Source organism: Acartia tonsa, chromosome 6 (genome assembly GCF_053477335.1).
Source record: "Acartia tonsa isolate MP-2025a chromosome 6, ASM5347733v1, whole genome shotgun sequence".
Classification (NCBI taxonomy): domain Eukaryota; kingdom Metazoa; phylum Arthropoda; class Copepoda; order Calanoida; family Acartiidae; genus Acartia; species Acartia tonsa.
Window position 1 is genome coordinate 49,170,415 of NC_137265.1, and position 23,085 is coordinate 49,193,499.

The 23,085-nt window shown below is 33.0% G+C and overlaps 1 protein-coding gene across 1 annotated transcript in view; it reads right to left on the reverse strand.

Annotated features, from left to right (window-relative positions):
• Positions 1-2,953: 2,953 nt before the first annotated feature.
• LOC145322856 (uncharacterized) overlaps positions 2,954-23,085 on the reverse strand; it is a 125,216-nt gene continuing 105,084 nt past the window's right edge. The window contains exons 22-25 of the mRNA XM_080165181.1: positions 22,122-22,231; positions 21,649-21,730; positions 7,248-7,308; positions 2,954-6,235 (exon numbers count right to left, since the gene is read on the reverse strand). Of these exons, the coding sequence (XP_080021307.1) occupies positions 5,277-6,235; positions 7,248-7,308; positions 21,649-21,730; positions 22,122-22,231 (1,212 nt within the window). The 3' untranslated portion in view covers positions 2,954-5,276. The remainder of the gene's footprint in view (positions 6,236-7,247; positions 7,309-21,648; positions 21,731-22,121; positions 22,232-23,085) is intronic.

Genomic DNA, 23,085 nt, shown 5'->3' on the forward strand with positions numbered 1-23,085 from the left:
AATTTAAACACTACTGGTTTCAAGCTAGAATTGTGTAAGTGTAATGTTGTTTGTAAAACAGACAGGTTTTAAATCAAATATACAAGAAATTTGTATATTCACTTATCTGATTTAAAGTCATTTGTCCCTCGTAATTGGTGCTTTTTTCCTTGTGTTTTTTTCTCTCTTCAAATTGACAACATTTCTTTTCATATCCCCAATGTATTAAAAGCGTTGGATCAACTGCAGTTCACGGTAAAATATTCCTGGTAACGAATATTTCCAAAAATCTATGAATTTTAAAGGCGGCTAGCTGCCAAACGGCTGAACGTACAGATAATACCCGCACTTCATTTTAAGCGGCATAAGAAGGCCTACAAATAATCTGGAATAGCCAAGATCCAATGATGCACAGGAAAAGCTTCACTGAAGGAACAACGCGTAAAATAGGCCTTTATCGGACATTTCTCTGCACTGCGAGATAATTATGCATTAGATCAGCCGTTTGGCACCTAGCAGCCTTTAAAATTCAAAGATTTTTGGAAATAATCGTTACCAGGAATATATTACTGTGAACTGCAGTTGATCCAAATCTTTTCCTTAAGTTAGATAAAATACTAGTTCTAGATACCTAATATAGACAGCATAGATGAAACAAAATGTGTATTCGCTTATTTGATTAAGTCTTTTGTTCCCCGTATCTGTGCTTTTTTCCTTATGTTATTTTCTCTGACAAATGTCTTTTCAAGTCTTTAATGTACCTTCGTTTCCTATGTTTTAACAATAAATATAGTGCATATAGATCCTTCATCAGTAAATTGTCCCAATAAGAAGAGAGATAAGAAATCCGGCTATGTTATTGTAAAGAACGAGTATGCCAAGCGTGGATAGTTGGTTTACTGTTGATGGTTTTGGCGTCGAATTGGTTGAAAATTGGAAACAGTATCAACAAGTACTTCCAGCTTTTGCAACGGCTAACCCAGGTTATGAAAGTACCAAACTATGCATAAAATTATGTAAATATGTGTAAGAAATATTATTATCATTTTGTATGCTTATGTTGAAATACATCTATCTATCTAACAAAATTAGGGATATAACGCGGTTATTATATAAAATGCAAAATCAACATAAAATTCTAAGCTTCTGTAGGCCAAAATAAATATATCTGTCTTTCGTAGAGCAACCAACAGACCAACGAACCAAGTAGTTGTATTCTGGATGCTCTTTAGTAATCTTCGATCTATCTTAACCCTCAACGGTCGTGCCCCTTTCCGGACCTTAATCGGTCCTGTTGGGGGGGGGGGGGGGGGGTGTTGCATTGGACGCCCCTCCCTCCTATTATCTCCTAATAGAGCCGAAGTGTTAAAGAAATTGTGCATGTCCCAGGTCCCTAGTGCGATAATGAGTTTTCGACCATAAGTGAGTTAAAGTCATTTTTTCGCTTCCTTCGCCCTTTCATCTAACAACCTTTGTTTTTAGAACCTTTTTTCTCGAGACCTGGAGTATCAGGATCTGCAGGATCATACCTGGAACCTGAATTTGACTTGAACACCTATATTTCATATGATAGTATACAACTATAAGATAATTTAGTAGTTGCCATAAGGGGTTAAATTTCAATCGTAACGTTTTGTCAGGCTCACGAGTTGTAAAATTGTTTTGTTACTAAAACAAGGATGACAACATCCATAAAAGTGTAGCACTGAAACGGTGGGACAAACAGGCATCAACACTTGTATAGTGTCAGAACTAAATAATCAGAATATAAATGTATCAGAGTCAAAGAAAAATTGTAAGTAAATTTGTTGAAAAACTACTTAATACAGGATAATGTTTATGGACATACTTACATTTTTAGGATTTGATTATCAGTTGCTTCGCTTATAACATTTTACTTTGTTGTCCCAGGAATCAATATACCAAAAATCAGATCAATCGGATGATTAGATCACATAACAATTTGTTATTAAAAAAGCAAAAAAATAATTAAAATGGACGTACGGACATTCTGGTAATGACATTAGAGTTGCTACGCTTTCTAAATAGTACCTAACTACTAAAGGAATCACCATGCAAAGTTTAAAACCGATAGGACAATTCTAACATGCCTAAATTAACGAAAAAGCTATCCGTCACGGACGGATGGACGGACGTACCGACCCTAATTATAGAAAAGCTTCGCTTTTAAAAATAGGATGTTTATTGTTTATGAGATACATTTATTATTTTTATAATTTTTTATTTTAAATTTACATCCAAAAGGTTTGTTGATAACAAGGATATCAATATTATTAGTAGAATATATTTTGCTAATCTAGGCACACTATGCTTGCATACAAATAGGTTTAGGTTAAAGAACATAAAAATATTCGGATATAAAAATGTTTTTTTATGGTTTTGTGTTCTTTTAAAAGGTGCTAGGGATGGGAGGATGGGATGAGGACTAAAATAGACTAAAACCACCCCAAGACATATATAAAGTTTTCATGAAATGTACAACTTATTTTAAATATAAAGTCAAAAAAATTATAATGACAACTGATTTTTTATTTCATGGTTAAATCATGAATTTTAAGATATCATTTCTATATTTCATTAATAGCAGACTTTAAATAAGACCAAATATTCTTTACAAATGATATTAAGTTACCCTAAACCTATTCTGTATTGAAGCATAGTGTGTTGAATAGGATACAAATGTTTCAGTGTATGTATATGAAAACTAGGTGGCTGCTACAAAATAAATAAAAAATACAAATTTTACAAAGAAACACGTTTCTTTTTAGGTATGTTCTTAGCAACGTGTTTTTTTTTTAATAGGATCAGTTTTCTTTTATATCAAAAATTGATACAATAAAAATTTGATCAGAATGCTACTAATGGCCTTGGGTTATTTTCAAAAAAATATAATTTTATAAACAAAACTTAATATTTATAAAAATAATATAACTAATTACTTTATATTGCATCATTTTAGAACTTCATTAGGATAGTTTCATAGAATATTTTTAAAATAACTCCTTCAAAATTAATAGAAAAATCAGATCTACTGCAGTTCACGGTAAAATGTTGCTGGTAACGATTATCTCCAAAAATCGACACAACCCAATCTGTCCTGATTTTGTATCACTTTTGAAAAGTGCGATTCCTGTGACGTCATATAAAAAGGGAAGGGGGGAAGAAAATCTCTTCCCTTTTCTCCCATCTGTTTTGAAAATACAAAATCGGGACAGATTGGGTTGTGTCTCAAAAATCTATAAATTTTAAAGGCTGCTAGCTTCCAAACGGCTGAACTTACATGCCATGCCCGCAAACCCTGTAAAACGGCATAAAACGGCAAAATAATTTGGAATAGCCAAGACCTATTGCTGCACAGGGAAAGCTTCACTAAAGAAAAAGCGCTTAAAATAAGTATTTTTCGCGCATTTATGTGCGTTATAGAATGATAATTATTACACATTATTTAAAGGCCTTCTTTTATTAGTTAAAATTTTGTGCGAGCATAATCTATACGATCCACCGTTTGGCCGTTAGAACCCTTTACTGTGAATTGTACTTGGCCTGAAAAATCATCCTTTAAATTTTCTACAGTTTTATCTACTTTTAATAACATTATTCTTTACTATTGGATGGATATGCGATTGTGTATATATTATGACAAATTAAGCAAAATATGATGATTTTAAAAATCAAAGTCTCATTTTTGACATGATATGTCTACGGATAGTTGTTTCCCAGTATGGCTTCGAAACTGATTAATATCCGCTGGATTAGAACCAGTTCTGAGCTATACTGAAAAATCATGTGTAGCATCGTATTACAGACAATTTTTTTTACGAATATTAAAATAAAAATCATAAAATTAATACCAGTTTTGTAAGTTTGAGCCTTCGGCCCCTCAGAGCTAACAAAACTTTTTTTATTTTAATATTCGCGGAAAGCTGTCAATAATACGATGCGATAAATAACTATTATAAAACTATATTGGAAGTATTTTTTTTTATTTTTAAAAACATTTTGACTGACATTTTTTCTTTCAGCAATAAAATTTTTTAAGTATTACAAAATTCTTTTAGTTAAAAAGTTTAAAACTCGAAAAAATAGCCAAAAATTTAATTACATATCAATTTCAATTTTACAAAATATTATCTTAAATAATAATGATAAGGTTTACTATATAAAATGCATAGATTTTTATATTTAGTAGCAAAGCATTCCTATACTTGGTTGGTCTGTCTGTTTATAACGTGGGTGACAGTTACCCAGTAGTCCGAGGTTATATACAATTAATTTACTGTACGAAGGCAAAACAACTTAAATACTCATTATTACAATTGAATTAATATTTTGTCTTGTACATTTCAGTGAACAAATTATTTGTATAACTCCCCCCCCCCCTTTATGTACAGAATATGCACTATAAAAAATCGAAAGCTGCATTTGCGTGTCACAACTTTTTGTTGATTTTCTTTAAGTCGTTTACTTTTTGTAAAGCTGTCACATATCTTGTAACAGACGTACTAACGGGCAGTAGTGTTGATGGTAGACTCGTAGAGATGCTTCGCTACATGTGTTTTGGCTAAAATTAACTACGGATATTTATTTCATCTGGATTTACATTCGGGTTGGGTCGGAGAATTTTTTGGCCGGATACCAGATATCAAATATAAAAATATATTTCAATATCCGATATCCGGCCGGATATCCGGCCAAACCGGATATTCTACCCAACCCTAATTTATATAAGAGGTGTTGTACAATCTACATATCTCACTTTTAGGTGTGTCTATGTATACCTACTTCTTTTTTTTATTTTAGATATTGTTTTTTTTTCATTAACTTTAATGTTCACTGTATTTCAGTTTTAATTCAAGTATCACTTTTTATACATAAATAAACCCTTAAATTTTTTTCAGGTTTAAGATTTTTTAAGCATTCATACATGTATTATTTTTTGCATATTTTCATATTTTTTCACAATGAATTTCTGTTTTAAATTCTTGTAATTCTTTTTTTACATTTTCGTGTTACCAATTGTTTTTGTCTAGGCTTTAAAAGTACACTTACAATACATGATTAGAATGTTAAGTGTTTACTTGCTATTTTGATCTAACACAATTATAAACTTGAGTGTGTATCTAATAAGTACGGAACACATATAAGACACATTTAGATCTACTGAAACACATCTAGAACACATGATTTTCAACCCTACTTACTGCACATGTGTTCCGTAATGAAAACACATGATGTGCAGCACACCCATGTGTTCAGATGTGCCCAGAAACATCTCATCATACGGTCACCTCTTCTGTGAACTTATTCTTATCATCAAGATTAATAATCAGCCGTTGGCGAATGGGCGTCTTGCGGTTCGAATTATTTCTCTTGTCTTTGCGGTTGGCGGCGGCGTGTCCGTTCTGCCCGTTTTGCATCCGCCCACCTACTATGGGCGCTGAAACAAAGGCAGAAACATGGCTGTGGCTGTTTGATCGATTACCGCCTCCTCCTGCAGCTGCTAGAGCCTCGTGTTGGGCGCACAAATGCTGGCGGCCGTTGCCGGCTTGCTCCGCGGAAGGAAAATTAATGATATACTCCGTTTCGTCATCATGGACGGGCAAGCAGGTGTCAGACTCGGGCCGCAACAACAATTGCTGTTCCTCCGGTAGCTGCGACAACCGGCGGTTACTTTCTGCCTGCTTGCTGCTGTTGTGTGTCCTGATGTTGTTATTATTGTTATTGCGTTGTTCAACAGTTGTTAGTGGACTTGGAGTGGTTTGGATGATGACCGTGTCAGGCTGGCTGGTCACTGCTGCAGCGTCCTCTATCTTGTCAGGGTGGTGTATATCACCATTCATAAGAGCATTGTCGATTCCCTGCTTTTCACATTTCACAAGATCCTTTCTCACCCCCACCTCGTTATTGTTATCGTTGGAAGACGTGGAATGGTTTTTGGATTCTCCGCCATTTTTTTCAGCCGGTTTCTCTTCTTGCACACTCGGCGGAGTTTCGGCGGGATTTGGAGCTTTTAATGTGGGGGATAATGGGGTGGGAGATGATTGGGGCAGGGGGGAGGGGGTGGAGGATTCAGGGACGGGTGTCGGGGTGGAGGGAAGGGGTGTGGGGGTGTTTGTATTGGGAAGGGTGGAGGGGGAGACCTGTTTCTTGTTACAGCTGTTGATGCTGTGCACAGGGCTGGATGTACTGATGGCCTCCTGGATGGCCAGAATCTTCTTAGAGATGGCCACGGAGCCTGCAAAAGATTTTATAATTAAATGTATTGCATTAAAAATCAGTTTTCTGAATATAATATATATTAGGCTGCAACTAAAACTCAAACAAAACATATACTTTTTAGCATAATCAGATTTAAAGTCAAATTGGAAATACGCAGTTTTGTCATAAAGTATCAGCATTACTTAAAGATATTACAAAATATATAAGATGTAAAAGATACAATATGCATATGTTAAAGTGACACTTTAGAGTGTTAGTGTTATAAAATTTACTGCATTTTCTTAGAAGCTATTCTAAAAATCCCTTTCTTATTCTAGCTTTCACATGATATTTAAAAAAAATATATGAATATTTTATTTCATAATTATTTGTATTTTATGTTTTTAATTATTTTGATACTTTTGAACGCAATCCCTCTTTTTTGTTTATTGATATAATAATTGTACATATATCATTCATAATTATATCTGCGGCGCTACTATTTGATGCTTTCATCCTTTTATTTTGTTAAAAGCGAAGCTTTTCTATAATTTGGGTCGGTCCGTCCGTCCGTAATGGATAGTTTTTTTTCGTTAATTTAGGCATGTTAAAATTGTCCTATCGATTTCAAACTTTGATTCCTTTAGTAGTACGATTTAGAAAGCGTAGCAACTCTATATTCATTACCAGAATGTCCGCACGTCCATTTTGAACATGTCTATTTTTTTATTTTTTTAACAACAAATTTTCATGTGATCTAATCATCCGATTGATCTGATTTTTGGTATATTAATTCAACAACAACAAAGTATAATGTTATAAGCGAAGCAACTCTATAATCAAGTCCTAAAAATGTAAGTATGTTCATAAACATTATCCTGTATCCAGCAGTTTTTCAACAAATTTACTTACAATTTTGGTTCGACTCTTATACATTTATATTTTGATTATTCAGTTCTGACACTATACAATGTTAATGTCTGTTTATCCTACCGTTTCAGTGCTTTGATTTTATGGATGTTGTCATACTTGTTTATGTAAAAACTCACCATTTAATGCATTTTTCTCTTGCAGCTGAAGAAGGGTCTGGGAGATTTTATTTAATTCAGCCTGAAAAAAAAATTAAATTTATATAACATTGCTATTCTACAATTAGGTTCTTTCTGTATGTCACATAGAATACCACATAGAATTTGTTCAGTATATCTTATAATATAAGGAACTTTAGTTGTACTTTTTAGGGAAGCTTTATAAATGTCTTTGAGTGGTTTTAAGCTGTTTTTCAGACATCCTCGCATTCATCCAAAGGCTAGGGGCGACGTAACTAGTATATTTTATGTCATAAAACCGTGGCTCATATCTAAAAAATCTAAATAAAAAATTTAGGTTGAAATTATAGTTAGTTTGAAATATAAGAAACCCTTTAAATACATATACTTTTCAATCACCAATTGTAATCTAAAGTAGGGTTTATTTTGTAGGTCATCATTGGGGATGTACTTTAATTAATCAGCCATTGTCTCATCCCTTTAGATCCCTGATCAACAACCCGCATTGAAAACACAAAACATAATTAATTTAAACTACTCTCTTGTAGTTTGTTTCGGTACATGGAATAGATTTATTATCCTAGATGATCAATCATACAAAAAATCCGTCCAACTTAAAAAGAAATTTCTTGCATACGAAGATCTTTGTTTGTATTAAGTCACATATGTTTAATTCCAATGATATAAACGACGACATTTGTAGATTATATAATTTTAAGTTCTAACCAATAATATGCATGAATTTTCCTACGCTGTGTTCCTATTGGTTAAATTAATCTGATTAGGGGTCTAGATCTATTATATTTATTGTACTGGGAGTGTGCATTCATTTCAGATTATCATTACATTGTGATTGTGTTTTAAATTCGCTAAAAGCCATAATAACAAAAATATAAATGGATATGTGGAATTATGTTAGTTATGCGTTTCTGATGATTGGAAAATATGACAATTTGAGAAAGTTAAGGCAAACCTTGATAACAAATAGCTGATAAAATTTGTTCAGCTGCTGAAATTTGCAAAAAAACGACACAGTTTATTATCTCAAATATATTTGAATGGATTTTGATATAAATTACATTTCTATTGCTGTTAATAGATTATAATGATGGGCTTCTTATGAGTATAATCATTTTATATTGGTCTGTTTCCGTATGTATATTAGTCTGTATGTTAGTCTAAAAATAGTCTGTATGTTAGTCTGTATGTTAGTCTGTATGTTAGTCTATATGTCAGTCTGTATGTTAGTCTGTATGTTAGTCTGTATATTAGTCTGTCTGTTAGTCTATATGTTAGTCTGTTTGTTAGTCTATATGTCAGTCTGTATGTTAGTCTGTATGTTAGTCTGTATGTCAGTCTGTATGTTAGTCTGTATGTCAGTCTGTATGTTAGTCTGTATTTTAGTCTGTATGTTAGTCTGTATGTAAGTCTGTATGTTAGTCTGTATGTAAGTCTGTATGTTAGTCTGTATATTAGCCAGTATGCTAGTCTGTATGTCAGTCTGTATTTTAGTCTGTATGTTAGTCTGTATTTTAGTCTGTATGTTAGTCTGTATATTAGTCTGTATTTTAGTCTGTATTTTAGTCTGTATGTTAGTCTATATAATAGTCTGTATGTTAGTCTGTATGTTAGTCTATATGTCAGTCTGTATGTTAGTCTGTATTTTAGTCTGTATGTTAGTCTGTATATTGGTCTATATGTCAGTCTGTATGTTAGTCTGTATATTAGTCTGTATTTTAATCTGTATGTTAGTCTGTATGATGTTGTTAATATTTGTCTTGCTGTAAAGTTTGTTGTATACTAGAACTCCACAAGCAAGGGTCTACAGGGATGGCATGGTACAATTGATAATACATTTTTCAGTATGGCTCTGAATCGAGTTAATTTCTGCTGGATTAAAACCAGTTTAGAACCATACTGAAAAATAATAAATAATATTGTATAATAGATAATTTTAAACATGAAACAAAAAATAATGAAAAAAATATTGGATTAATTTCCCTTTTTTGTGGCCCAGATCTTCGGCCTCTAGGGGCCAGCAAATCAAAAACACATCGCATAATTCTTCTCTTTATTTAGCTTCTAAAGTTGTTTTTTAAGAGGTGGGGGAGGGGGGATTATGGTTGTAGATTAATTTAGCCGATATTGTCCTCTCCCTTCCTGAAATTTGCAAATTGTTAAAATGTTTTGACAAAATAATTAACAAACAAGGAAAGTTGTGTCCAAAAGTAGCGCAACAATGAATTTAAAAATATCTACAAGATGAATAAAGAACAGCAAACTGATTAAAAGACAGGAAGTTGGCACAGGTAGAAGAAAAGGAAATCACCTAGATATAGAATAATTTCGCCTTCATGGATTTTTATGTCCATCTAACAGATCTATATTAAAGATGTATATACAGACAACTACCTCCCTTCCTTTTTCAAAGACCTCTTTCGTCCGCTGTTAAATTATTTTCTGCTATTTGGCTGTGTTAATATAAGCGACACCATTGTTTGATTTTCAATTACCCAATAGAAAGGTTGCACAAGGCAGTTGCGATGGGGAGAAACAGTTAATTAACCCTTTCTCCCTCTAGTGTTTTACTCTAATGTCCGTCCATCCGTCCGTAAAAGTGCTTTAGCTTACAATGTGATTTTTGTATTTTTAATAACTTATCGATACAGCTTATGTATATTTTCTTCATTTTTCATCAATTCCTATCAATTACTATCTTGAAAGGGATAGTTGTATTTCAGAAAAATGATTTGAAACAAAAGTTACAAGTATACCATCAAACATATCTAAATTTTGTATTACAATGAATAACAAACAATTAGACATCACTAAATTAGTTGCCATGAAGTTTTTATGAAAATAGCCAGCTATAAAAATTGCATGTATCACAAAAATACGATTTTCAATTCCTGATATGTTTAAAACTACATGGTAGAACATTTAAATTCTTTCAAATATATGCCCAATAAATGTAGTTTAAACCATTTAACAGGAAAAAAATAGCAGTTTACTAAATTTAAGTTTAAATGCATTTTGTGCAACTACCTCTTGAATTTGTATACAAATTTTTATTAAGATTATTCACAAAACTGTACAAAACAAGACATTTTTAAACTCAAATATAAATTCAAGCTTTAGGTGCTGAATTTTTATTTTCCCTTGTACTTTTTTAAAACTTGAGTATATTATCGGACTACTGGGTATCTGTAGCTATTAATACAATTAGATGAATACAACTGTAAAAAAAAATATTTTTGATACCAAATATTTATTTAACCTTTAATGGCTATTTGCCCTAGTACTTTCAGACTTGCGAGGTCGTACTTTCTCGTACTTTTGGGTATCTATCTTTTGAAATCTTCGCTATAATTAGATGAATTCGACCTCTTGTACTGTATTGTTTGTAAAACAGGGACTTGGTTATAGTAACTAAAGAAAAACTATTTAGCGTTAAACTTTTGCACCATTTAAGGTTATTTTTAGAAAAACTATACTGTTTTAGTTATACATCTTAATTTATAATGGAATGTTTTTGCCCAAAGTATATATTATAATAGAAAAAATAATCATCCTTATAAAGAAGAAACAGGATGTCTAAAAGTTTGTCTGTCTGTTTGTTTGTACCGAAGGATCTCGCTTAACTATTATGGTTCTCCTTTACAATGTAGCTTCTTAAAGGTCCTGGGAAGGTTTATTTTTATTTTTACAAAAGAAATAAAATTTAAAAGGGGGGGGGGGTGATTTGACCCCTCTCCCACCTCAATTGTTCATAGAGGCTTCTAGGTGCGTAGCCTCTAGAATTGTATCAAATAGTAAGGTCTAGCAGAAATGAAAAATATATTCAGGGGCCATACCCCTTCTTCCTGAGAGGAAGATAAATTAATTATAAATTAAAGGCAATGTTGGTTGCAGATGTTTTCAGGGAGGGAAAAGACAATGATTATTAAACAAATCTGCAACTCTTTCTCCCCCGTTTTTTGAACAATCAAAGGCAAAAAGATTAAAGCAAAGGAAAAATTTATCCTCCATTGCCCCTCTCTGTCCCTGTTTACCTGAGATATTTCATTTTCATTTGGGTCAGCTGAATTTGAGTTTCCGATTGTGTACATAGCACCCTCGTCCTATCTCAATATTTACTAATTGCTAAAAAAGCTTCAAACTTCAAAAAAAATCTGAATTTTCCCATTGACCGGAGTAGCTGAAAATAGGTTTTGCAATAGTTGGGTTATCTGCTATACAACTTCGGAAATTAGGGAAGAAATAGGCAATCTTAATTTTCAGTTAATCTTCATTTGTGAGCAAACATACAATTTGTGCTGATCTAGTTTACCCAGGGAGCGAGGGGGACATTTGTTTGGAAATCATACTGGTACCCAAAGTTTTTAAAGCATGATTTTTCATTCGTTGGCTAAAAAACTTTGGGTACTATTGCTAAATCTTGATTGGATGATTTAAACCTTATGTGTCATAATCTAATTTAAATCCAGAGTATGGGTAATTTTGTTTATCGTAGCTTGGGGTGCAATTTGATTTAAGGTTTATTATTCTTATTCCTTTAGATTCATGAGTTTACAATTAAACACGTAAAAGTATTCCATAGCTATAGAAGAAAAGGCACCATATCCTGATATATAAATGTAAAAGCAGTGGTGTGCACCAGGTTTAGCCAGGGGGGATGCGCGAAGCGCAATTTAAATTTTGATATTCCCCTTAAACAAAAATAGAGAGGGGTGAAGGGGGTTTGACTGTTTTTTTTTTGAAAATTTGTTAAAGGGGGGGGGGCTCTAGGGGGGGGGGTAGATATACCACACTTTTCTGGGATCTTGCCAGATCAAGTATCAACTGTGGGGAATACCAAAGGATGACTCCATGCAAAATTTGAGCCGGATCCGGCCAAAACCGGCCGGGATTTTTATAAAAACCGGTTTTTTCCGGTTTTTAGGGGGTATCTGTAAATCAAGCCCCCTCCTGGGTACGCCCCAATGATGATTTTTGCTTTAAGGTCTGATCTGAATTCCTCAACACTGGATATAACCCCTAGAGTTGAAAAATGGTTAAAATCCGGTCTTTTGACCGGTTTCCGGCCATTTCCGGCCCCCCAAAAAAATTTTAAAAATCAAAATTTCATCTAAAATTTAAAAAAAATGCTTTAAATTACATTTTTCATTAATAATTTTTCAAAAACCAAAAACCTTAGGTAATGAAGATAATTTTAGCAACTTAAAATGTGAAAAAAGGTTGAAAATTGACAATCTTGTGTCAATTTGAAAAATGTTGGTAAATCTTAAAAATTTGACGGATTTATACATACATTAGAATCTAGGTTGACTATAGTCTTTAAGACACGCCATATCCAATAAAATTGCACTGAGAAGGTCTAAATGTTTTTCTGAACCAAATTCTACATAACCTGGCGGTTCCAGGAATATATCATTAAGGCCGTACGGCTGGCCAGAAAGCTTTTACCAGGTGGCCGACTAAAAGCCGGATTTGATAGTTATCAACCGTAAAAAGTAGCGATTTTCGTTTTTTTGGCCAAAACTCGTGCAGGGAGTTGATTTTTACTTTTGTTCTTTACTAAAGCATTATCCGCCACAGGTGAACCGTTTGGCCGTTATTTGCCGCCAAAATCGCGATTTCGGCGATTTTGCCGTTCACAAGGTTTTAACGACCATTTTTGAGGGGAAGGAGTCATCCAATCAATATAACTCTGAAATACTTTTCATTTGCAAATTAAATTAGCTACATTTCATGTGAAGTAAATTTTTTTTGTGCGTCCAACCGTTTTTGTTTTAGTTGAAAAATTATTACTTTTGAATTATAATTAATTTTTTCTTGTAATTTTAAAACTAATTAAACACTAATTGTTAGTACATCATAATTTTGATAATTAATTGCACATTTTAATCACTGATATTTACTACTTGGTAATTTTTAATTTATCTTTTAATTATCTGATTAATCTCTAATGATTATTACTTTGTAAATCTGAATACTTGTTATTCATCTCTACCAATTATTTATAAACTAACAAGGATGACAACATCCATAAAAGCGAAGCTCTGAAACGGTAGGACAAACGGAAATTAACACTTGTATAATGTCAGAACTGAATAATCAGAATGCGAATTTATAAGAGTTAAAGCAAAATTGTAAGTAAATTTGTTGAAAAACTGCTTGATACAGGATAATGATTATGGACATACTTACATTTTTAGGACTTGATTATAGAGTTGCTTCGCTTATAATATTGTACTTTGTTGTCTCAGGAATCAGTATACCAAAAATCAGACCAATCAGATAATTAGGTCACATACAAATTTGTTGTTAAAAATGTAAAAAAAATCAACATGTTTAAAATGGACGTACGGACATTCTGGTAATGATTATAGAGTTGCTACGCTTTCTAACTCGTACCTAACTACTAAAGGAATCACCATGCAAAATTTGAAATCGATAGGACAATTCTAACATGCCTAAATTAACGAAAAAAACTATTTAAAAAAGTAAAAAAAATCATATTTAAAATGGACGTACGGACATTTTGGTAATGATTATAGAGTTGCTACACTTTCTAAATCGTACCTAACTACTAAAGGAATCACCATGCAAAATTTGAAATCGATAGGACAATTCTAACATGCCTAAAGGGGGGGGGGGGGGTTTTAATGCAACCATCTCGTAATCAATGTATAAATGGCACTTATTTTTATCTGAAATTTTGCATGAATAATCCTTGGTAGGTCTATTTTCCCTAAATCGAACAATAAGTTGGGAAAGTAGCGGCTAACAGCTTGCGATTCAGCTGTGTAGCCATTTTTTGGGGTATTTTCAAGAGAAATTCATCACGAAACCTCTCTCCACATAATGTTCTTTTCCACTCCAAAACGTTTTCAAACGGTTCTAGCTGGTAGTTGCTGGTAATAGAAATCTAATAAATGTTTTTTTGTATCATTTCACATGATTTAAAGCAAAAATATGATTCAAAAAGTTGATTGCTACGTAATTTATGACAGATTTGCCCTAAAAATAGCCAAAAAAACGGCTAAACGGCTAAGCCGTTAGCCCTTACTTTTTCAACTTTTTGTTCGATTTAGGGAAAATAGACCTACCAGGGATTACTCATGCATAATTTCAGATCAAAATTCGAATTCTAAGTGCCATTTATACATTGATTACGAGATGGTTGCATTAAAAAAACCCCCCTTAACGAAAAAAACTAATTAAAATTTTTTAAAAATCAACATGTTTAAAATGGACGTACGGACATTTTGGTAATGATTATAGAGTTGCTACGCTTTCTAAATTGTACCTAACAACTAAAAGAATCACCATGCAAAATTTGAAATCGATAGGACAATTCTAACATGTCTAAATTAACGAAAAAAGCTATCCGTTACGGACGGACGGACGGACGTACGGACGGACCGACCCTAATTATAGAAAAGCTTCGCTTTTTAAAAGTAATGAAAATTACTATAATACATGTATTATGTTAGGTAGTTCAATTGATCAAATAAAGTAATTTAGAAATGGTGATAGTTACTACATTATAAAAAAAATTATAACAATATGAATAAGTATTGATCAATTAGTAATAGGATATTTTATATGATTAATAATGATAAAATCATAAATAATAAGTAATAAAAAGATAATAATAATTAATATGAGCTATAATTGATAGATTTAAAATAGGTTATGAAATATAATTTATTGACTGATTTGTAATAGATTATATTTTATGATAATTATTACTTATAATACTATAACTGAATAATAATAATAAGATAATCATAATTATTATGCATAAATATGGTAAGATAATATAATTCATAATTATAGTGTTATAATCAATAATAAGATAATTTGGAGCCTGCGTCTTAAAAAATTATTTCACCCAAACTTGTTTCTTGTGGGGGGCGAAATACATTTCATGGGGTTGGTGTAATTAGTAATTGTTTTCCTTTTTTTAAAATTTCAACTGGAACAAAAACGGTTGGACGCACAAAAAAATTTACTTCACATGAAATGTAGCCAATTTAATTTGCAAATGAAAAGTATTGTAGAGCTATCTTGATTGGATGACTCCTTCCCCTAAAAATTGGTCGTTAAAACCTCGTGAACGGCAAAATCGCCGAAAATTGCGATTTCGGCGACGAATAACGGCCAAACAATCCGCCAGAGGTGAATGATACATAAGTAAAGAAATGTCCGCCTTAAAAAGTTAAACATTAATGAAGAAGTGTCCTAAGTCGCTAAATCGGCTCCGTCATCCCCTAAAGGGGCAAAAAACCAAGATTTTTTGTAAAATCGTCAAAAATCGTGCCTTTGGTGGCGCGTATCGGCCAAACGGTTTACCCGTGGCAGATAATGCCTATGTAAAAAAAAGTCTGCCCCAAAAAGTTGTACAAACTTGCTTTTGTGTGTCAATCCCAAAAAACAACTCCCTGCATGAGTTTTAACCAAAAAAACAAAAATTGCAACTTTTTACGGTTGATAACTATCAAATCCGGCTTTTAGCCGGCCACCTGGTAAAAGCTTTCTGGCCAGCCGTACGGCCTGAATGATATATCCCTGGAACCGCCATGGTATGTAGAATTTTGGTTCAGAAAAACATTTAGACCTTCTTATTGCAATTTTATTGGATATGGCGTGTCTTAAAGACTATAGTCAACCTAAATTCTAATGTATGTATAAATCCGTCAAATTTTAAAGATTTACCAACATTTTTCAAATTGACACAAGATTGTCATTTTTCAACCTTTTTTCACATTTTAAGTTGCTAAAATTATCTTCATTACCTAAGGTTTTTGGTTTTTGAAAAATTATTAATGAAAAATGTAATTTAAAGCATTTTTTTTAAATTTTAGATGAAATTTTGATTTTAAAATTTTTTTTTTTTTGGCCGGAAATGGCCGGAAACCGGTCAAAAGACCGGATTTTAACCATTTTTTCAACTCTAGGGGTCATATCAAGTGTTGAGGAATTCAGATCAGACCTTAAAGCAAAAATCATCATTGGGGCGTACCCAGGAGGGGGCTTGATTTACAGATACCTCCTAAAAACCGGAAAAAACCGGTTTTTTATAAAAATCCCGGCCGGTTTTGGCCGGATCCGGCTCAAATTTTGCATGGAGTCATCCTTTGGTATTCCCTACAGTTGATACTTGATCTGGCAAGATCCCAGAAAAGTGTGGTATATCTAGGGGGGGGGGTGTATGCACCCACTTTGTCCAAGAAGCAATTATTTAGATTTGGGTTATATGTTATAAAATATAAAAAGAAAAAAATAGTTGATCTGAAGATTAATTCTCTTCAAGGAATCAAAGGAAGATTTTTGCGCATTTGATTGCACAACCCTTGTAATCCTGTTAATCTGGTTTGCATGCAGAATTATCTTAATCTTATCTGTGCAGTCACATTCGCAATTCTTAATATTCGGAAATAAAAAATGACAGCTTTCATAAATTTCGAAGCACCAAAAATGATGGTTGTGCAAACATTTAAAGAAAGTTATAGAGAAGATTTTCAGTAATCATATAAAATCATCTGGAAGGTAGAAATTCATAAAACCTTTTTATATAAAATATGGACGAAGCCCAATCTGTCCTACTTTTGATTCCTGTGATGTCATAAAAATGGGAGATATGAGAGGAGAAGTGGGAAAGAAAACTCTTAAAAAGAGATGGATGATCCCTCATTTTCATGACGTCAAAAGAATCAAAAGTAGGACAGATTGGGCTTTGTCTAAATACTAGATGCTCATAATAGGGAATCAACACAAAAAATTCAGCTGTTATATTAAATAGAAGCTTAATTAATCATTCCGTTTTTTACAAAGGGACAGACAGTAAGTCATTTCAAACTATAGAGTAGCTGATAAAGAAACATAAAAAAAATATTTAGATTGTTGAAGAAAAAATATGAAAGGCATGTTTTTTAGCCATTGTTTGCGGTTATGATGATTTGATAATAAGGTACATTTGCGGAAACTAGTGTACACCTAATCTTCTGTAATCAAGAAGAGAGAAATCTTTCATCAGAGATAGAGAGTACAATTATATACATTAGGTTTAACTGGGAGGTTTTGTATTGACATCAGAGAGTACAATTGCATACATCAGGTTTAACTGGGAGGTTTTGTATTGACATGAGAGAGAGTACAATTACATACATCAGGTTTAACTGGGAGGATTTTAATTGACATGAGAGAGAGTACAATTACATACATCATGTTTAATTGGGAGGATTTGTATTGACATGAGAGAGAGTACAATTACATACATCAGGTTTAACTGGGAGGATTTTAATTGACATGTGAGAGAGTACAATTACATACATCATGTTTAACTGGGAGGATTTGTATTGACATGAGAGAGAGTACAATTACATACATCAGGTTTAACTGGGAGGTTTTGTATTGACATGAGAGAGAGTACAATTTCATACATCAGGTTTAACTGGGAGGTTTTGTGTTGACATGAGAGAGAGTACAATTACATACATCAGGTTTAACTGGGAGGTTTTGTATTGACATCAGAGAGAGTACAATTACATACATCAGGTTTAACTGGGAGGTTTTGTATTGACATCAGAGAGAGTACAATTACATACATCAGGTTTAACTGGGAGGTTTTGTATTGACATCAGAGAATGTACAATTACATACATCAGGTTTAACTGGGAGGTTTTGTGTTGACATGAGAGAGAGTACAATTACATACATCAGGTTTAAATGGAAGGTTTTGTGTTGACATAAAATTTTACATCATGGATCATCATGGAGGAAGGGGAGTAATTCCCCAAAGTTTTAGAAATACGTTTGCTTAAAAACTTTGGTTATTTATACTAAAAACTGATTGGTTAGTACACACTAGCAAGGGTTCAAACTTTCTCACCAATAAGTTTAAATTACAGAAAGGATAATTTTGTTTATTAGTATTTATAGTATTAACTATACTCGATTGTCTTATCCTTTAACAGAACAGTTTAAACAATAGTTTATTTTCCAATATCGCTTAGAAACCAATTAATATCCTCTGGATTAGAACCGGTTCTCGTATTACAGACAATTTTTCACGAAAATTAAAATGAAAATCATGAATAAAGGTTTGGTTAGCACTTGGCCTTCGGCCTCTCTGTTTTAACAAAACAGGTTTTAATCTCTCATATATTTTTATTAAATATCCGCGGAATGCTGTTTATAATACAATGCGATAGATAACTAATAGCATTGATTAAAAATATGTATCGGCAAATACTATATATAGAGAAGTCATTAGATGAACATCCCATGTGATAATAAACAATTTATCATAATTGGTTTAAAACTTTGAACCAACCAATAAAGATTTAATAAAAGTGCCCAAAGTTCTTAAGCCAAAAAATGAGAGAAAGTGAGTTAGGTACCAGTATAATTTAAGTCTAATGTGCCCCTCCCTCCCTGTAAGCAGATGATGTATTTGATTAAAGAACTGTTGTTCATCTAACTAGCTGATTATCGGAAAAGAAGAAATTTCAGGCATGTAAGATATGGTAAATTATCTCATTGACAATTACAATTTATCTGTTACAAAATTAGAGTAAAACACTAGAAGGGTAAAGGGTTAAATATCTGTATCTCCCCATCGCAGTGTCCTTGTGCCGACTCTCAATTGGGCCATTGAAAAAATAATCAATGGTGTCGTTGATATTAACACAGATAAGAAGCAGAAAACAATTTGAAAACAGGGGAAAAAGGTCATTGAAAAAGGGAGGGAGGTAGTTATCTGTATATACAGCTATAATATGAATATCTTGTTGCAGATAACCGATTTTCTTTGATGCACTTTGTCTGTAATTCCTAACTTTGCAAGGTAATGAGTTCCTTTGCCAAGTAATTTCTACAATATTTTTAATTGCAATGACATAAAAGCGATTTGTACCATTATTAACGTCATTAGTATGACGCAGTGTCGATTAATATAAAATAAAAAATAGTTATTTCTTTCATCGTATTATAAACCGCTTTCCGCGGATATAGAATGTACAATTATTAGATTTTTTTAGCCCCGAGGTGCCGAAGGCACGGGCTAAAAAATGGTTTTAATCTTATTATTGTACATTTCTAAACCATAGTCAAACGCTTTGCTAAATTTAAACTGCTTATAATTTTAACCATAATTCAAAGAGGGGAGTGACATTGGACTAAAAATTACACTGGTACCCAAAATTTTATGAATAAGCTTTCTTATTCGTTAGTTATCAAACTATGGGTAATTCTATCCAATCTTAGGTTGTTGGCTACAATTAACATTGTCTAAACTTTTCAACCATTAACTTCAATAAACAAGAGGGGTAATTTTGACTATCATCATTGTAAACGAACATCAATTTGTCGTCAATTAAACAATTCCTGTGATGATATGATACAACTCCTAAAAAACTTTTCTTTTACCCCTGGGCAATTCCAAATTTATCTACCATGAAACTTGATCGATAATCCTTTATCGGTAAAATCCCATACTAAAAATAGAAAAAATCCCCCCCCCCAAAAAAAAAAAAATATTCAAAATTTATTAAAAGAACAATTTAAAACATTAATTTTGTTGTTGTATCAATAATATTACATGGTTTTTATATTGGTTTAAAGTTATGGAGGGAGGGGAAACTGGACGGTAAACTTCACTAGTCCCAAATTATTTTTAACCAGGTTTTTTGGCTTGAAACTTTGGGTACTTTTATTAAATCTTGAGATGGCCGTTTTTTGAGATAGGCGTTTTCTGAGATAGACGTCTTTTGAGATGACCCAAGGCATATAAGTTTTGACCTCTTATAATAGTTATTTCTCCCATCGTATTATAAACGCTTTTCCGCGGATGTAGAATGTACAATTATAAGATTAAAAGGTTTTAATCTTATGATTGTACATTTTTATATTCGTAATCGTAGAAAGCTGGATATAATACGATTCTAGACATATTTTTTTTCGTATGGATGAGAACCGGTTCCTATCCACCGGATTCGAATGAATACGAGAAAAAAAATTATTTAAACTCTGGAAGGAGGGGGGTAATGTATGATCCAATTACAAAATCAGGGACCTGCCCTACCCCCCTTTATCTTGTTGATAAGATATATAAGTAGATAATTACATTGTATAACATAATCATAATTAAACCATTTATATAAATGCAAGTAACTGCGTCTCTGTCTGGCTAGCTGTTTTAGATATCTTACAGGATACTTGGATAACAAAAAGCAGCTGTTACATATATCAAATTTCTTAAGATAAAGCTTTGCAATGAAAAATTATATCGTCCGAAACATTTGTAGCTTGTATTATTAGATTAAAGCATATATGACTGAATGAAATTATAAATCTTCGTATTCTAGAAATTCCTTTTTGATTTGTACGGATTATTGTGTTTGATTGACAATCTAGGGTAATAAATCTATTGTGTACATGAACTTATCCATATGGCTGCCTCAGAACTTGGCGCTCTAGTTTAATAAATCTATTGTGTACGTGAACTTACCAATATGGCTACCTCAGAACTTGGCCATCTCGGGTAATAAATCTATTGTGTACATGAACTTACCAATATGGCTGCCTCAGAACTTGGCCTTCTAGAGTAATAAAACTATTGTGTACATGAACTTACCATTATGGCTGCCTCAGAAATTGGCCATCTATGGTAATAAGTCTATTGTGTACATGAACTTACCGATATGGCTGCCTCAGAACTTGGCCTTCTAGTGTAATAAATCTATTGTGTACACAAATTTACCAATATGGCTGCCTCAGAACTTGGCCTTCTAGGGTAATAAATCTATTGTGTACATGAACTTACTAATATGGCTGCCTCAGAACTTGGCCCTCTATGGTAATAAGTCTAGTGTGTACATGAACTTACCAATATGGCTGCCTCAGAAATTGGCCATCTATGGTAATAAGTCTATTGTGTACATGAACTTACCAATATGGCTGCCTCTGAACTTGGCCATCTATGGTAATAAATCTATTGTGTACATGAACTTACCAATATGGCTGCCTCAGAACTTGGCCATCTCGGGTAATAAATCTATTGTGTACGTGAACTTACCAATATGGCTGCCTCAGAACTTGGCCATCTATGGTAATAAATCTATTGTGTACGTGAACTTACCAATATGGCTGCCTTAGAACTTGGCCATCTAAGGTAGAAAATTTATTGTGTACATAAACTTACCAATATGGCTGCCTCAGAACTTGGCCCTCTTGTGTAATAAATCTGTTGTGTACGTGAACTTACCGATATGGCTGCCTCAGAACTTGGCCTTCTAGTGTAATAAATCTATTGTGTACACAAATTTACCAATATGGCTGCCTCAGAACTTGGCCTTCTAGGGTAATAAATCTATTGTGTACACAAACTTACCAATATGGCTGCCTCAGAACTAAGCCCAGTATCTGCAGGAACCAGAGCTGTGGATAAACTTGGATGTTGGGTGCTACCGCGTCTAGATTGATAGATAGTTTGTTTTATAAATTAGAAAGTATTTTCTTGCGGCACCAAAGTGAAAGAACCGGGAAAGCTGACCATGCACTTTCAATTGTAATTTTGAAAGAAATTTTGGGGGGGGGGGGGTATTGTATTCAGGTGCGATTTCTCACGGGAGGTTGATGGTATCCTTCTTAAAATATTTGTAAACCTCCCCTTCTATGAAGCTTAACTGTAAACAAAGTCCCTATCAGTTCAGCGGTTAGAGAAATCATAAGCAACAGATAGACAGACACACATCTTGTTACTTAGATATTGAGAATGTAATTAGATTTAAAAAGGACGAATTAATAAATTAAAATAAAAAATTGAAAAAGTCATTAAATAAGAGGAAATAAGCTAAAAAATACCTGTTAGAAGTAGGTTGCGGTTTATTAAACTTGCCAATAGCAGCATGCATATTCTGTTTGGCGGGCTGCTCTTCGATATCTTTACCCTGCCCCTTCATCACCAGATAAAACTAAATAGATAGATAATTATTTTCATGATGAGAGAACTGATAAGAGAGCAGGCCTGCTCTATATTAGGTTCTCTCTTTTCAGGCAGGTTTCTCTTCGATATCTTTATCCTGGCCCTTCATCACCAGATAAAACTAAATTCATATATAGAGGTGTATTATTCTTTAAAGTACATTGTCAAGCACCCCTTTATTTATTAGATTCTCTCTAAGTTTCAGGCAAGAGAGAACCTATTACAGAGCAGGCATACTCTATATTAGATTCCCTTTAAGTTTCAGGCAAGAGAGAACCTAGTAGAGAGCAGGCCTGCTCTATATTAGGTTCTCTCTAAGTTTCAGGCAGGTTTCTCTTCGATATCTTTATCCTGGCCCTTCATCACCAGATAAAACTAAATTCATATATAGAGGTGTATTATTCTTTAAAGTACATTGTCAAGCACCCCTTTATTTTAAAATAAATTAAAGAAAAAAAATAATAGGATTTTGATTTTTAACTAAGGTCAGGTTAGTTAAGGATAAATTGGGTACAAAGTAGCCCCGCAGGGTTAGGGCACATCAATTATAGCCACAGCAGAGTTATGGCCTTAAGAATTATTATATTTTCAATTTGTTTGAAAAACAAAGGGGGTGGGGTTCTTTGCTCGCTAGGCACTTTAAGGGCAAGCAAATATAAAATTAATTTGATATTTTACAACTGCTCCACGATATTCTTAAAAACAGATTAGATTAAGCAAATATCTAATGTCTTTTTCAGAATGGTAAAATATTTTCTTTTTCAAAACTAATTAAAGTTTTTCATTACAATTTTGATAGAAATACTTATGAATTTTCTTTAAATATGCAAAATATAAAATATT